This window comes from Hylaeus anthracinus, unplaced genomic scaffold, assembly GCF_026225885.1.
Source record: "Hylaeus anthracinus isolate JK02 unplaced genomic scaffold, UHH_iyHylAnth1.0_haploid 11981, whole genome shotgun sequence".
Classification (NCBI taxonomy): domain Eukaryota; kingdom Metazoa; phylum Arthropoda; class Insecta; order Hymenoptera; family Colletidae; genus Hylaeus; species Hylaeus anthracinus.
The window spans coordinates 6,576,275-6,590,288 of record NW_026534329.1 but is presented as its reverse complement, the minus strand read 5'-3'; the positions used below and the strand labels follow the sequence as shown (position 1 = coordinate 6,590,288).

Below are 14,014 nucleotides of genomic sequence, written 5' to 3'. Positions count from 1 at the left end.
AGGATACGAAGTTGTATAACTTGACTGTAACACCAGTCTTATATTTATTCGTTCTTCGTGTTCATTTAATAGTTACTTTGCATTTGATTTGATTTATTTATTCTATAAGGGCACGTTTCGCATCGATTATTGCACCTTTTAGTCCGTTCTTGCCTGTTAACAATCACGGCTTCGTTTTACACTTGTTATAGACGTTGCTAATTTGCTAGCCAATTTACACTGTACTCGTTCTATTTTTATGTACGCGTTATAAACGTTGCATTTGAGTTGATTTATTTATTCTATAAGAGCACGTAATCTGTTTCGCATCGATTATTGCACCTTTTAGTCCCTTCTTGCTTGTTAACAATCACGGCTTCGTTTTACATTTGTTATAGACGTTGCTAATTTGCTATCCAATTTACACTGTACTTGTTCTATTTTTTATGTACGCGTTATAAGCTTTTTAACAAAAACAGTTATAGTTTGTAGCTACTTGCACTGTTCTCATTCTAGGCGTTTTGACACTATTGATTTTTCCATTTAGAACATTTCTATCTTATTTATGTAATTTTCAATTTTCTATTATTTTTACCACGATTATTGTTCGTCGACATATTATAAAACATAGTCTTTTATGTTATAATACTTATTTTGCCAGTCTTTCTTTGTACTTTAATACCTTAAGAATGTTCCCTTCTCTAAGCCCGTTTCTTTCTCTATCTCATACATTTCCTTACTTTGCATTTGCATTTGCTTACATACGTGTCTTCATAATTCTATGACATCCCCATATGCCACTAGTCTGTTGGGGTTCACTGGCTTCCCCCATAACTCGGGACTGCTAAACCTGTACCGTAGCTACGATCAAACAAAGCTACAGTCCCTGAAGTTGTAATGAAGCCATTCTTGGGCCAATAGTAAAACTCTTTATCTGTAATTCTACGAATAAACTCCCTCGTCTTATTTTCATGTTTAGGGGCCAGTCTGCAACTTTAGATCGAAAATTAGGATATTTTTCTTGTTGTGTTCACAGAGAGGAATCGAATCGTTAGACTGTAATGGAAACTTTTAAGCATATACTGCTCGTTTAACAGGTTGAGTGGCATGTGAGCAAGTGAGTTTTATTCACAAGGGTGCAAAGCTATGTAACTTGACTTTAACACCTAATATATCAGTCTTCGTTTAATTTAATTCATCTTAATTTAATTCCTTTAATTCTTGCTTTACGTTGTCTTAGAAAACTCTCTTCATAATTCTCCCACTAGGGATACCTCGGGATTGTTAAACCTGTGCTATAGTTACAATTGATTTGAGTGCTATGGCGGATACCGATGTCCACTACCATACTTTCCTAGTAGCCCGCGACGGAAACCGGCGTCCGCTCTGAATCTAACGTTCAATTTAGTAATTTTTAAATAACAATTATCCAAACAATCGCATAGAACTAGTTTCTAGAGTATCTTCTAAAATAACAAAAGACACGAACTACTGCAATAAACCATCCGATTTAATACAATATTATATTAATTTTGGCATAGACATATAAAGATATCTTCATATGTCTATGAATTTTGGATAACGTACAGCTTGTAAGTTGTTTCTTATATCATCGCTGAATCTTAGTCTCGGCAAACGGGACAAGAATACAAAATACGGCTTGACACTCAACCTGTTAAAGTAGTTTAATGAAATATTTTACGCTTCTATGATTAGCATTTTATCCGTGTAACGTCTTTGTTGCAAAATTAGGGAAGGTAATAATAAAAGGAAGAAGGTTTAAATTGACATAATGGCAGTTCCATCAATTAATAAAAGTGTATTTATTTCAATTGTAATACAAAATACTATGGACGATAGTGAATTTAAACTTATTAGAATCTCAGGTAATTTGAAATTTTCCTTTTTCCAAATAGTTTATGCAAAACAATTATATTACACGTTACAAATATATTATTCCTGCTCTTATTTTCTATCACAAACTGATCAATAATTTAAACACTAAAATTAATAATTGAAAACCTTGTTCTGTTCATACAGAACATCGCTCCGACATCTAATCGTATCGAAAGCAATCTTCTTTGAGAAATCCTAACCTAACAAACCTTGATATTTCACAAGACCAAATGTACACAAGGTAGATTAATCTAGCCCCACTTTTCGTCATATTCCTAGTGCTTGAAAAATATCTGAAATCATACGTCTGACGATTTTCGAAAGAATGCGCTATCAGAATTCATCTGCCGTTCTCACACAATGGAATCGTACTTTGTCGAGTCATTATGGAAGCGACACGAATACGAAAGAGCTCCATACATTACGGTAGACAAGCGTTAGCAATATGTCCGAGAGGAGTGTTTCGCCATACGGTCCTCGGTACGATTCACGCCCTCGCATTAGTTCCTGTGCAGCTATCGATTTAAGCTTCGCCATTTTCCTTCGAGACCTACGTCTTCTTTTACTCGACCGTCCCGTTACTATTCGACAAAATTCCGATTTGATTTTATAAATCAATCTTTCTATCGATCGTTTCTTCAGCAAACCGCATCTCTAACATATCAGAATCGTAGTTTAACCTGTGATACTTGCAATATTTAACGACGTTATAGGTTGGGTAACGATGCTCATATGCCTCGTATGTTCAAGGAAGTTTACACGCAATTATTACATTTATTTGTATTTCGATTCTCTGTCCATTCTGTATTTTCTATGTTATCGCCGAAGCGTCTTTACCCACGTAATAATCGTGATAATGCGAAGCAAGGAGGATACAAGGAGACCAGCTTTTATATAAAATTAGTTCTTTAATGTTACGTTTGTACACTAAATAATCAGTGGAATTATTACAACAACTGTTCATTACAATGGATAATTAAGAAGCACATCTTGTCTCGCCAACTCGAGCAACATAGGATCGTCGAAGAATTTGTTGATGGATACGTCTTCCGATAAGCCTTTCCGCCTTCGTGTTTTCAGCATGAACTCTCTGGCCAAGTGTGTGGCCGGTTGTGGCTCGAGCGGTCGAATCGTGATACTCTTGTCCAACGGATCACCGGGAACGATCTGCCAATGGTGGAACACGGACAAGCAGAACGCCTGACCTTGCGTGTGTGTTCGCAAGTCGGTCTCGAACCCGAAGCTATCGATCGCTGGTATAAATGCTTTAATAGTGTACAACGGGCTTCCGGGAACGGGGGCGTCTTGGGTCACGTGGCCTCTTCTCTTGGCCAATACCGTGTACACGGCCGACACACAATCTGCCGGTGCTTGGACTTCGACGAACAAATAAGGTTCCATCAACCTCGGTGTCGCCATGAGGAAAGCAGAGTAGGCTACTCTTCTCGCTGTCGGAATAATTTGCCCACCTACAAAGGAGTCGAGTTAATTTCGTTTACGTTTTCGAGCAACGAAACTTATCCAGGGATAAACAAAACTCTTATTTAGATAGAATTTAACACATTCACGTAGAAGAAAACATTTTATCCGGCACTCGTTGAATACAAATTAGAATTTATTAATAGATACCAATTTTATCACCAATTTTATCGTGCAAACGAAGAAATCATTGTGTTAGTTTTATTCGTGTTCAAATGAAATTTTTTCTATCGCTTATTTTACTGACCTCCCCGATGAAGAGGTTCTTGGGCAATGACTGCGTCTAGGATCTTGAACTTCACGTTACGAATCGGTTCCTCGCAGAGGGGACCTTCGCGAGTGCCCCACTGGAAGCCTTGAATGATAGCATCTCGTGCACTGTTCAGTAACGACTTGTCTACTTCCGATGGAAGGGTGTCGTCTACTAGAATATTGGGTCCTGTGGCGTCTGGACCAAACGCCCATATGCTTCGGGCAGCCAGCAAATCCCAGTCGTACTTTGTTTGGAAGAACTCTCCCAGTCGTTTCCTGTCAAGTAGAGTTGTTCAAAGAATTAAGCAAAACTTAAGTGAGTCTGACGATATGGGCATTAATAACGTAGCATTTTTAACTAATATTAACTGTATCTCTGTAGTAACTTGCTTAAGTGCAAGTAGAGATATTTGTTAACCTATGCAGTGAACTTAAAGAGGGTAAAAACCACAGTCCTAGAGAGTAGCTTGCAGTATTGGTCCTCTCTCTTAATTTTGTTATACTCACTTGTTCCACGTAATTCGAACGTGTTCTGCCTCTATGTCTTCCGCGAGTCCTCTTTCGAGCGGCTCGGCGATCATCGTCAATTTGTTGCGCTTATTTGGCGTCTCGGCGAAGCATTTCAGCGAGCTTGTTTCCACTACTGTCTCCGCGAAAGCAACTACAGGATCCGCCACTTTAATGTCGATCTCCGAGTACATGCGACGCAAGTCGTGCATCGCGCAATCCAAGTACAATTCTCCAGTTCCCAATACCACGTGTTCACCACTTTCTTCGACTCTGGTGCCCAACAGAGGGTAACTTTTGTTCACCTTTCTCAGACCGTCCAGCATTTTTGGCAATTCCGACGGATTCACAGGCTCCACCGCGATCTTGATCACACTCTGCGTATTGAACTTCAGCGGCCGGAAGATGTGTAGGTCGTCCGAACTGTTGAGATCGGTGATCGTGCTCGTTTTAACGATCGGTCTGTCTATGCCCTCGATGAGAACCCAATTGCCGGCTGGAACTCTGTTCAGCTCTATCGAATAACGAGCCTCGCTGATCCATAATCTGCCGACGGTAAGCACACGGGAATCTTCTTCATCGGTGCGCGAATACGCCTCGCCCAATACTCGGACGCGTTGTCCTGCTTCCAAGGTACCAGACATCACCCTTCCGAGGACTACGAATAGTGTGCAATCTTCGGTAGGGTACATTTTCGTGCTGTGAATCATCAACCTTCCCTGAAAAAAATTATTCAACCGTTTGGTGCTCTGTGGAATGACACAACGCTTAAAAACTGCAAGTCAGACATGTCGAACGCGCAGGCTGCTTGACCATTTTATTATTTCTAAACTTTGTATGAATATGTATCCTGTACACATTCTTTTATTACACTCACTTGTACCTTTTTCGATAATTTTAAAAATATTTTTGAAAGTTGTAACATAATAACGATAAAATACAAATTGAACAAATTGAGTTTGACATGTCTGATATAAATAATTTCTAAAATACTAACATCAGGATCACATCTGACCATATCCTGTGCTAAAGGCGAATCCATCGGGCCTGTATACACGTGCTGAACCTTCACAGGTGCGTGCGATTGAGGACTGGGAACGTGAGCTACGCACATATCAACCAGTCCGCACATGTCTCCTAAGAAACGTGTACAAACGAGCCTCAATAGAGGTCTGATGTTCATCTTCATTTCCTCTGATGTTAATCTGATGCCTAATTCGTCTAACACTATGAAATTAGATAATAATAAATATAAGATATTTGAAGATTTCACGGGTTTGTTCTTTGTGGTTAATACCAACTGAGACCTTCGGGTGTAAACCATGTCGATAAAATTACAACTAGCTTCTTCAGAGGTCAAAAGACACGGCTTACATCCGAAAGTTTTAGTTAGTATCAACGATATACACATATATTAACAACCAAAACAACCATTTATAGCAATTATACTAACCATCGGGTAGAGTAGTATCGACGTCACCGACAACCTGCGCGAATATTTTATACAACGGCTCGAGAATAAATTCGATAAAGCTGCGCTGTGCCGTATTGTGTGGCGGTTTCTTGGTAAACTTCCGTGTTTTAGAATTGAAGTATATATCGCCCCATAATCTTTTCGCAAACTCGTTGGCGTTTAACGTGAGATGTGTCTTAGCGTAGAGTGCGGCAAAGGATTTGAGGGTGAAGCAAACGTTATACTCCGAACTGGCGAAGCAAACGTTTCCGATCGCCGGCGACACAAAGGACGGATTTTCATTGTCAGAATAGAGCGCTATCAGTCCATTGATTTCTTCGATGATGTGTCTCAATTTATAATACGCATCTAACGGTGGTAATTTCAGCTCCAAGATTAGTCGGTCTATCTTATTTATGCAAACTGTTAACGCGAGCTTTTCTTGCAGCGCATGTTTCAGTAGACGTTCCGTATTTAACATTACACCCTCAGCAGCATCTACGATTAATATTGCACCGTCGGATAAACGTATGGCTGCTGTCGCCTCGTCGGAAAAGTTTACATGACCAGGGGTATCGAATATGTTTAAAAGATAAGACTTGGATTTCACGTCTTGCAGCAACAGAGTGACGGGTGTTGCTTTTGTTGATACGCCTCGCTGTTGCTCCGTAAATAGCGTGTCTGTGTATCTGTTAACATAAACAGATTTTCGTTAAAGATTACTAGTAAAACCAAGATCTAGTTTGTTTACTGATAATTACGAGCAACTAAATTAATATTTTCAACTCCTAAGTTTATATCTCTATACAATAGATTATTTAAAATAACATTTGATAAAATACAAAAAATTGTAAAAACATTACTTTATAAATTCGTAAGATGTATAATTAAGGTGAAATACTTATTACACACCTTAGTGGTTTTTCATCTGTCACACTGTGTAGATAGGGATGAGTCTGTCTTACTAAACAATCAACTAAAGTGGTCTTGCCATGATGTAAGTGACCAAGTAAAACAACATTTCGTATCAGATGTGGTGCATCCATCATATCAGCCAGAAATTCTATACTGTATGTTGTATCTGGAAGTTGCTGTTGTTTTATTTGGAATTTGGGTTTTCTGGTCGGTGCTATTAATGGTTTGTCCAATGGCTGGGCATCTTCTTCTTGCACCAGTGTTTCAACCTATAATGTATTGCAATTGCATAAATCATAAGTACAAAAGTACTGATAAAAATATGTTTGTGAATGAGATACTTACCTCTGGTCCGTAAACTTCTAATGCACTAGGATAATATCTTTTATCTTCATGCAATACAACTGCCATAGAATTGCCTTGTTCTAATTGATCTCTAGATTCATCTTTATCCTCCTCCATCTCCTCATCTGAACGTTCTCTATCATCAATATCATCTCCAGCATTTCCATATTCGTTTTCATCTTCACTATCAGAGGCTAAATCAGGACCAATGTAATTTCCAAATTCATCATATAGATCCGCATCCATAGTGAGACTCCACTAATTTAAAAAAGACTGCAAATGTAAGAATTGTAAATATTACTTATCACAGATTCCTTTATTTTATATATAACATATTTGTTGTTTTACATTTTCTTAGAATAACTGTAAATATGATTGTTTACATACATATAACCTTAAAACTGACAAATAACCGGTCACGCGTAATGTTGCAAAAGGAGAAATTAACAACTACTTAATTCCATTAAATATAACACAATATTTATAAATTGTGATTGATAAGCCTGAGCGTTCACCAAAATTAGTACTATTTACAACAAACGTTCAAGCGATATTGTATTTATAAATGGTTTTGGTTATCATGGTTATGATATACGAAGCAATACGAACAAACTATACAATGTGCGACTCCAGGAGTGCCCTCACGTAACCATAGAGCAATACTATTATAGAAACGAACTAGAGCGTTTTTTAGGTACAATCCCAAGTGCGTATGTATAGTCGATTTATTATTACTATCAGTAATAATCAGTTGTTTTATGCAATCGGTAAATCAAGGCACATGATACGATCGGTAAAAATTAGAAACAAAATGTATGTCGATAAATGAGTTTTTTATTTTGGAAATAATCAAAATTTCGATCAGTCTTGATCGATCTGTGGACAGAAAACAAATGCAAAGAGCAATATTTCTTTCGATTATTAAGATATATATAATAGCTTCTAAATCTGATAGAATGAATCAAACATAATTTTTCATATATTCTTATCTATATGGTAAATACCAAACGCTTCTCAGCGTCTCGGTATTTGTCATCGACCATGGTTGAAAGTATTTATCATGTCTACTAGCGCTACCTACCTATCTTCAAGAAACTAAAAATGTGGATTCAAGGTATGTATATCTAACAATGAGCTTAGATCCCCTGACCAACCAGAAGACTTCTTGACAGACATATTGTTATATAAATATTCAGAATTGTTATAATTTTGAACATACAATTGAATTACAAATATTATAATTGTAATAAAATGTCACGTCTAATTCCAGATAAAATCTTCATTCAGGTATGTATAAAAATGATTGGAGCTTTACTTTCCTTCTACTTAAATATTTTGGATATTTTATATTTTTATTATTAAATTATTTAATTGTTTTTGAAATAAATTTATTATTTTAGAAAAGAAATTTAACACTATTACGAACCTTGTGGGCAAAAACAAAATCAACAAAAACCAGCAATCCATCTGCAGTGAATGATAATGTTCCAGGGCTCAGTAAAAGATGTGTTGATGTTCCAAACACACGTAAGATATGAACATATTACTATTTTGTACTTGTTTATAACAGTCGTTATTAATTTGTTTAAATTATCGCTTTTGTAAATGGATATCATTAACATTATATAAATATACTTTTAAATTAATAAGACATATTCATATTAAGATTGTTTATTCTATAGAGTTTTTAAAATTTCATTTTACAGCTGTTGGCCCTGGTGCTGCAAAGGATAAAGAATACAAAAATCCAGAATATTTTTGTTACGGAATTCATAGTTTCGGAGAAGCAGAAGTAGAGCTAGCAAAATATAGATTACCAGCACCTTCTAATAAAGTACCTTTTAATCGATAAGTAGATTTTATCTTGATATTTTTCTTTGTGAAAACTTATGTAACTAGCAATGCAACATAATTATTAGAATAAATTATCTTAAACTAAAATACATTAAATTTTTAACTGTTTGACAGAGATATAATGACAGTGATTGATCAAATTACTTAACTAGTCTGTACAAGTATTATTACATTAATTTTTAATCAAACAAATGTGTCTAATATTATATATTAAGAATTAATTTTTGGAAAAAAAAATACAACAGACTTCGAAAAACATTAAAACTGCACTAAAAAGCATGAAATAATATCTAGTTAATTTATATGAATATTCACCAGCTCTTGACGAATTTCGTTAAATACAGCATATTCATTCGGTAAATGCGTAATTAAAGAACTTTATTTGAAATTTTTGTTAAAACATTAGTAACATTTCGTGCAGCATCAACATTTGGATTTTTCATCAAAGAATCGCAAAGTGGCTTTAACACAGTAAATGCTTCCTGTATTTGATAGTGTTCCATTTTTATGTAATAGAAAAAATATACGAAACAATTAAAGATCTTAGATGACTTCAACAATGTGCATCGATGTGCATTTTATAATCTTGTCCCTACTGGTTTACAATTAATAAATGTAGTAACATTCGTCTTATTGTTTCAAAATTAGGATGTTTATACTACATAAATTGCTAGATCACGGCATATCAACCTAAACCATTGAATCTTTAATCTAACCTAATTAATGTAATTCAGATTAATGTCCTATGAGATAAGTGATCTGTATTATAATAGATACATAATTTAAGTTAGCAAAGAGCTAATAAAGTTGTCTTAATAAGTGATGCATCGGTTTTGTAGCTACTACAAACCGTAAAAGAACTTGGAAGTTCGACGCAGGTAAAGCAGAGCAACTTCGAAGTTCGACATGGGTAATGCAGAGCTATTTCGATTTCGTCGTGGGTAATGCAGAGCTACTCCGATGATCAGCGACAGCAGAACCACTACGTGGTCCTGTATCAAGACAACGGTTGGTGAGTCGCATGCTTTTCTGTTCCTCTGGGCATGTTAATTCACTTTATTTATTCATCAATAATATTGAATTAAAATTTAATATATACCGTTAATACTTTTAAATACTCAAATTTCATGACCCTTTAGTTAGTAGCGCCTTTTAGTAGCAATATTGAGAACTATTTCCACTACAAACTTGAGCATTTTCCCACTGATAGCGCCAATGGTATTAAAACCAATATTAATATAGTTTCGTGATTGGCTTCTAGCAGGGAGCGGTCGCCGTTTAGTAGCGAACAAATTTGTAAACTCTCCCGCTCACGGAGCGGCTTAGCGAGCAGTGACCTTTTTGAATGCATTCAGTGAGTGGGTCCTCGAGTGCAAAAGTATAACCTACATTGTAAATGTTTATGTTATAACTAGTAGGTATTTAAAGGGCACTGCATTATACTAATTGAACGAATATTTGACGATACGATTACTGGCTATAAAAACAATGTTGTACTCAACGATATAGAACAAATCAAAGGATGGCAAAAAAGGGTTCAGGGACACTCGTAATAAGGGAATCAGACGTCAGAGCCACCAACCAACATGGATACATCACTATTTCTAAGTTTGAATTCACGTATTTGTAAGAATATCGTTCTGCTTCTATCGATCATTTTCTTCGATTAGAATAACAGTAAAGCGATGCCGAGATTATTGTGATCTGTTCGTTTCGATTAGTTGGTTTTATATCAGGTGCACCGAAAATGTTGATGGTCCTCGGAAGAGGTGTTTTGGGAGGTGATTTGAAACTTTTTCCTAAGGGAAAATGTTATCCGAGGCTTTTTTGAAGAGATAATAACGGAAAACATTGACCAATCAGAGCGCGAGGATGCCGATGGAGCGGCCGCGGTAGCGAAGGCTACGCGCTAAGCGGTCGCGTCAATGTCCTTCGATGCACGTCGAGTCACTTGTTCGCGTACAAGCGCGGCCATTTAGCTCGTAGCCTTCACTACCGCGGCCGCTGCAACCAGGCCCGGCGCAAGGCAGGTTCAACGCTGTTCACCGGAACCCGGGCCCGCGTTTTGAGGGGCGAAAATTTTGATTAACTTTTTACAGAATGATGATACCATTAACAGATGCAAGACATTTTTTTATTAGCGATGATTCAGTTTAAAGGAGTGACAAAAATCATCAAAGTATTATTATTTAATATTCATCTTATAAAAGATATGTAACAGCATTTGTAAATAAATAATTCCGCGTTGTAAAATTTAAGTGTAGGATTTGAATGTGAATTCAGGCCCCGCAACATTCTTGAACCCGGCTCCGCAAAAGATCACGCCGGCTCTGGCTCCAACGGTATACGCGCGCTCTGATTGGTCAGTGTTTTCCGTTAATATCTCCTCAACGAAGCCTCGGACAACATTTTCGCTAAGGAAAAAGTTGTTTCAAATCGCCTCCCGAATCACTTTGAATCACCTTTCAAGGTGTTACAACATTGTCTGGACACCGTGTATTTCAATTTTCGTATATCGGAATTCACGCGTACAGTGCTGCCACCATAGTGGGAGCGGTCTCCTACTATTACTTCGGTTCCTCCCACCAACGACCAATCCCACGGCTCGTTGAAAACCTTGCGGCTTTTCGTCGAGTCTGGTCATAGTGGGGTACGGTGTAGTTCCTTGCGTTTGTGCGGAAGTGAGATAGCAGCAAGGAAGAGCTCCCCACTAAGCCGGTCAGAAGCTCAGTCGCCTTTCACGAGCACGGTCGGTTGGGCGGCTCTGTGTCGTAGGTACAAATCGTAAATGTGAGCATCGTTCGTTTGATACATAAATTCCATTCGTATTCAAGGAGAGAGAGAGAGGTAGTTTATTGACTTGGCCGCGGGGACAGGATCTCTCGACGGATCGTCCTCAGATTCGTCGTGAGAGGGCCGGGAAGACAGTGCACACCGGTGACAGAACGCGTGGTTACTGTCAAACAGTGTACTCGTACGATTATCGAGATCCTCGTACATACGATTCGAGACATCTTGTTCGCGGTACTACGAATATCTGGATTGCGAGTAAAATCAGTGCGAGAGGACCCGTTTCCGTTTCGCTCACGTCGCGCTGTTGCCGGTGTTTACGCCTTTGAGCCGAAAATATTTACGCGCGCGAAACCATTTGTCGAAGAGAATCGGCGACGTTGATTGTAAAAAGAGTATCGTATTCGTGTTCGTGGCAAGAGTCAACGGTATGTCTTCCTTCTTGGCATAACTTCCCACACACCGTACACCTGGCTGGAGATTCCTCGAAGATGACGAGTAGACACGCGGAACGAGTTCCTGTTCGTGCACGGTAAGCCGTTTCTCTGTCTCGAGAATCTTTGCGTGACAATGCTTTTACCCGATCGAGCTGTTCGCCAAGTTATCACACCGGCGTGTTACGGTGAAAGGAAGATTCTTTCGTGTTACACGGTTTCGTGTCCAATTTACCACCGTCACGTTCTTCAGAAATATCTAAGCTCGTCGGTGCGACGAGAATACTTGCGCTTTTTAGATCATTTCACTGACTCCGGGCATCGTTTCCGATTATCGTCGATCCCGGGAAAACTAATCACACGTACGGAGCGTGTACGTGGTTCGAGCACTAGTTGCTTCAACGTTCGAGGGTCAACGAACACCATTGACGTCTGGTTTTGACATTTTCGTGACTGGTCGCTTCCGAATATTAAGCACGGCAGATTCGATCGTCGCACGTGACCACAATCTTTTCACGGGTGCAATTAACGTTTTGGAGTATGGTTGATTTTGTCTGTTTCTTTTCAATCGCGTTACGTTGGAGAAAACTGTTTAACTTCTTCGATGATTAATTATCACGTAATTTTAATCTTTTGCGAAATTTGTTTAATTTGGAGAACCCTTTGCACTCCGATATTTATTTCTAGAGACATACGGTCTACTACTCTCCTATTCATTCGTACCGTGTTATGTAAGAATCGCTATATACGAAATTCAGAATTAGTACAAAATACATGTAAGGATATTTATTTCGAGGTTCGGCGTAAAACTTGTCGAACTTTAAAGGCAACAGACAACATATCATAGACAAAATCAAATCGCAATACAAAATACAAAATTAATGAATAATCAATAAATTACTAACACAAACATAACCGACAACTGTAAAACGTATAAACATATCTGGTAGTTTTAAATATTAACATTCATCGACATTCACATTATAATACGTTACAATTAATATTCATTCAACATTCACATTACAACATATTACATACAGTAATTAGTATCGCGTTATAAGAAATTTGAATTAGTACAATATAGAATAATTCGTAGCGTGTTATATGGAAACCGCGTTATTATAGTGTTATTAGAAGTATTTCAACGTATCTGAAAGGATTTTAAAAAATTTTGAAAATTCTCGGTTTTACAGCTGTTCAATGTTTTGCGCTCTTTTCTTTAAAGAAATTGTAATAATTGAACTAGTAAACAAATAAGAATGAGATTTCGAGAGATAACAATGATGACATAGAAGTAGAAGTGAAAAAACGTGTTTAATCGTTCGAGATACAATATATCCATATGAACCATATAAGACTACAACAAATCCAAATTTCATCAAAATTCAAGATACTGCTCCAAAAAGTGTCTAAATCCGCGTGAAATCTATGATAAATTAACAAGAAATGTTTTCGGAGTATCCGCCTCCGATTTTTTTTTGAAATTTTGCATACGTATAGAAGTACAAAACGTTCTATTCTACTGTTAATATAATTAATGTTATAATATTGTGTTGTTATTACGGATTGTATGAATAATGTTCTCGTCGACAGTTACTCTTATGATAATATTTCGTTTGTAGTTGATTGTCGTAACAATAGTTTCATTTGTTGTTTCATCGATTAATAAATACAAAAAATTAAAAAAATGACGCACTCGATATCTGAAATCCGCTTTTTTTTCATGTGATTCAGCATCGTTCGTAGTTGATTGTAGCGATTTTCCTTTCGTTTCTAGTTAAATAGTTTAAAAGTTACAGGTGATCGTTTACACGCATTATCCAACGTCAAACGCAAACAATGCTGAATCACATGAAAAAAAACGGATTTTAAAAATCTTGAAAATTGACGAAGTAAACGGTAGAGTTGCTTCTTAGGCGTATAAACAGTTGCTTATAATTTTTAAACTATTCAACTACAAACGAAAGGGAAATTACAAACAATCAAGTAAGGATGACTGTCGACAAAAACATTATCTATACAGTAAGTTATGAAGTAAATTAAGTTTATATCAAGTTGTAGCAACACAATATTATAACATTCCTCGTAAGTGAATCTTTTTATAATAAAG

The 14,014-nt window shown here is 37.1% G+C and overlaps 3 protein-coding genes across 5 annotated transcripts in view; 2 read left to right on the top strand and 1 right to left on the bottom strand.

The window, feature by feature from the left end:
* Window positions 1–1,783: 1,783 nt before the first annotated feature.
* LOC128885619 (116 kDa U5 small nuclear ribonucleoprotein component) lies at window positions 1,784–7,441 on the bottom strand. Of its 2 annotated transcripts, XR_008459632.1 has the most exons (9): window positions 7,214–7,441; window positions 6,827–7,099; window positions 6,479–6,750; window positions 5,567–6,255; window positions 5,111–5,340; window positions 4,114–4,832; window positions 3,602–3,882; window positions 2,296–3,344; window positions 1,784–2,168 (listed from the first exon to the last, which is right to left on the bottom strand). XR_008459632.1 is itself a non-coding variant. In XM_054139725.1 (8 exons), the coding sequence occupies exons 2-8, from the start codon at window positions 7,070–7,072 to the stop codon at window positions 2,839–2,841; spliced, it is 2,943 nt and encodes a 980-aa protein (XP_053995700.1). In that variant the 5' UTR covers window positions 7,073–7,099; window positions 7,214–7,441; the 3' UTR covers window positions 1,784–2,838. The 2 variants fall into 2 exon arrangements, 1 of the variants encoding a protein (XP_053995700.1); XM_054139725.1 differs by having other exon boundaries at window positions 1,784–3,344.
* Window positions 7,442–7,929: 488 nt separating this feature from the next.
* On the top strand, window positions 7,930–8,776 carry LOC128885642 (uncharacterized). Its single transcript, XM_054139780.1, has 3 exons — window positions 7,930–8,113; window positions 8,227–8,353; window positions 8,533–8,776. The coding sequence occupies exons 1-3, from the start codon at window positions 8,078–8,080 to the stop codon at window positions 8,676–8,678; spliced, it is 309 nt and encodes a 102-aa protein (XP_053995755.1). The 5' UTR covers window positions 7,930–8,077; the 3' UTR covers window positions 8,679–8,776.
* Window positions 8,777–9,580: 804 nt separating this feature from the next.
* LOC128885614 (cadherin-87A) overlaps window positions 9,581–14,014 on the top strand; it is a 272,729-nt gene continuing 268,295 nt past the window's right edge. The window contains exon 1 of one of the 2 annotated variants that reach the window (XM_054139716.1): window positions 9,581–9,692. In XM_054139716.1, coding sequence (XP_053995691.1) covers window positions 9,625–9,692 — 68 coding nt within the window. In that variant the 5' untranslated portion in view covers window positions 9,581–9,624. Of the gene's footprint in view, window positions 9,693–11,341; window positions 12,003–14,014 lie in introns of those variants that run through there. The other variant, XM_054139717.1, reaches the window with a different exon arrangement.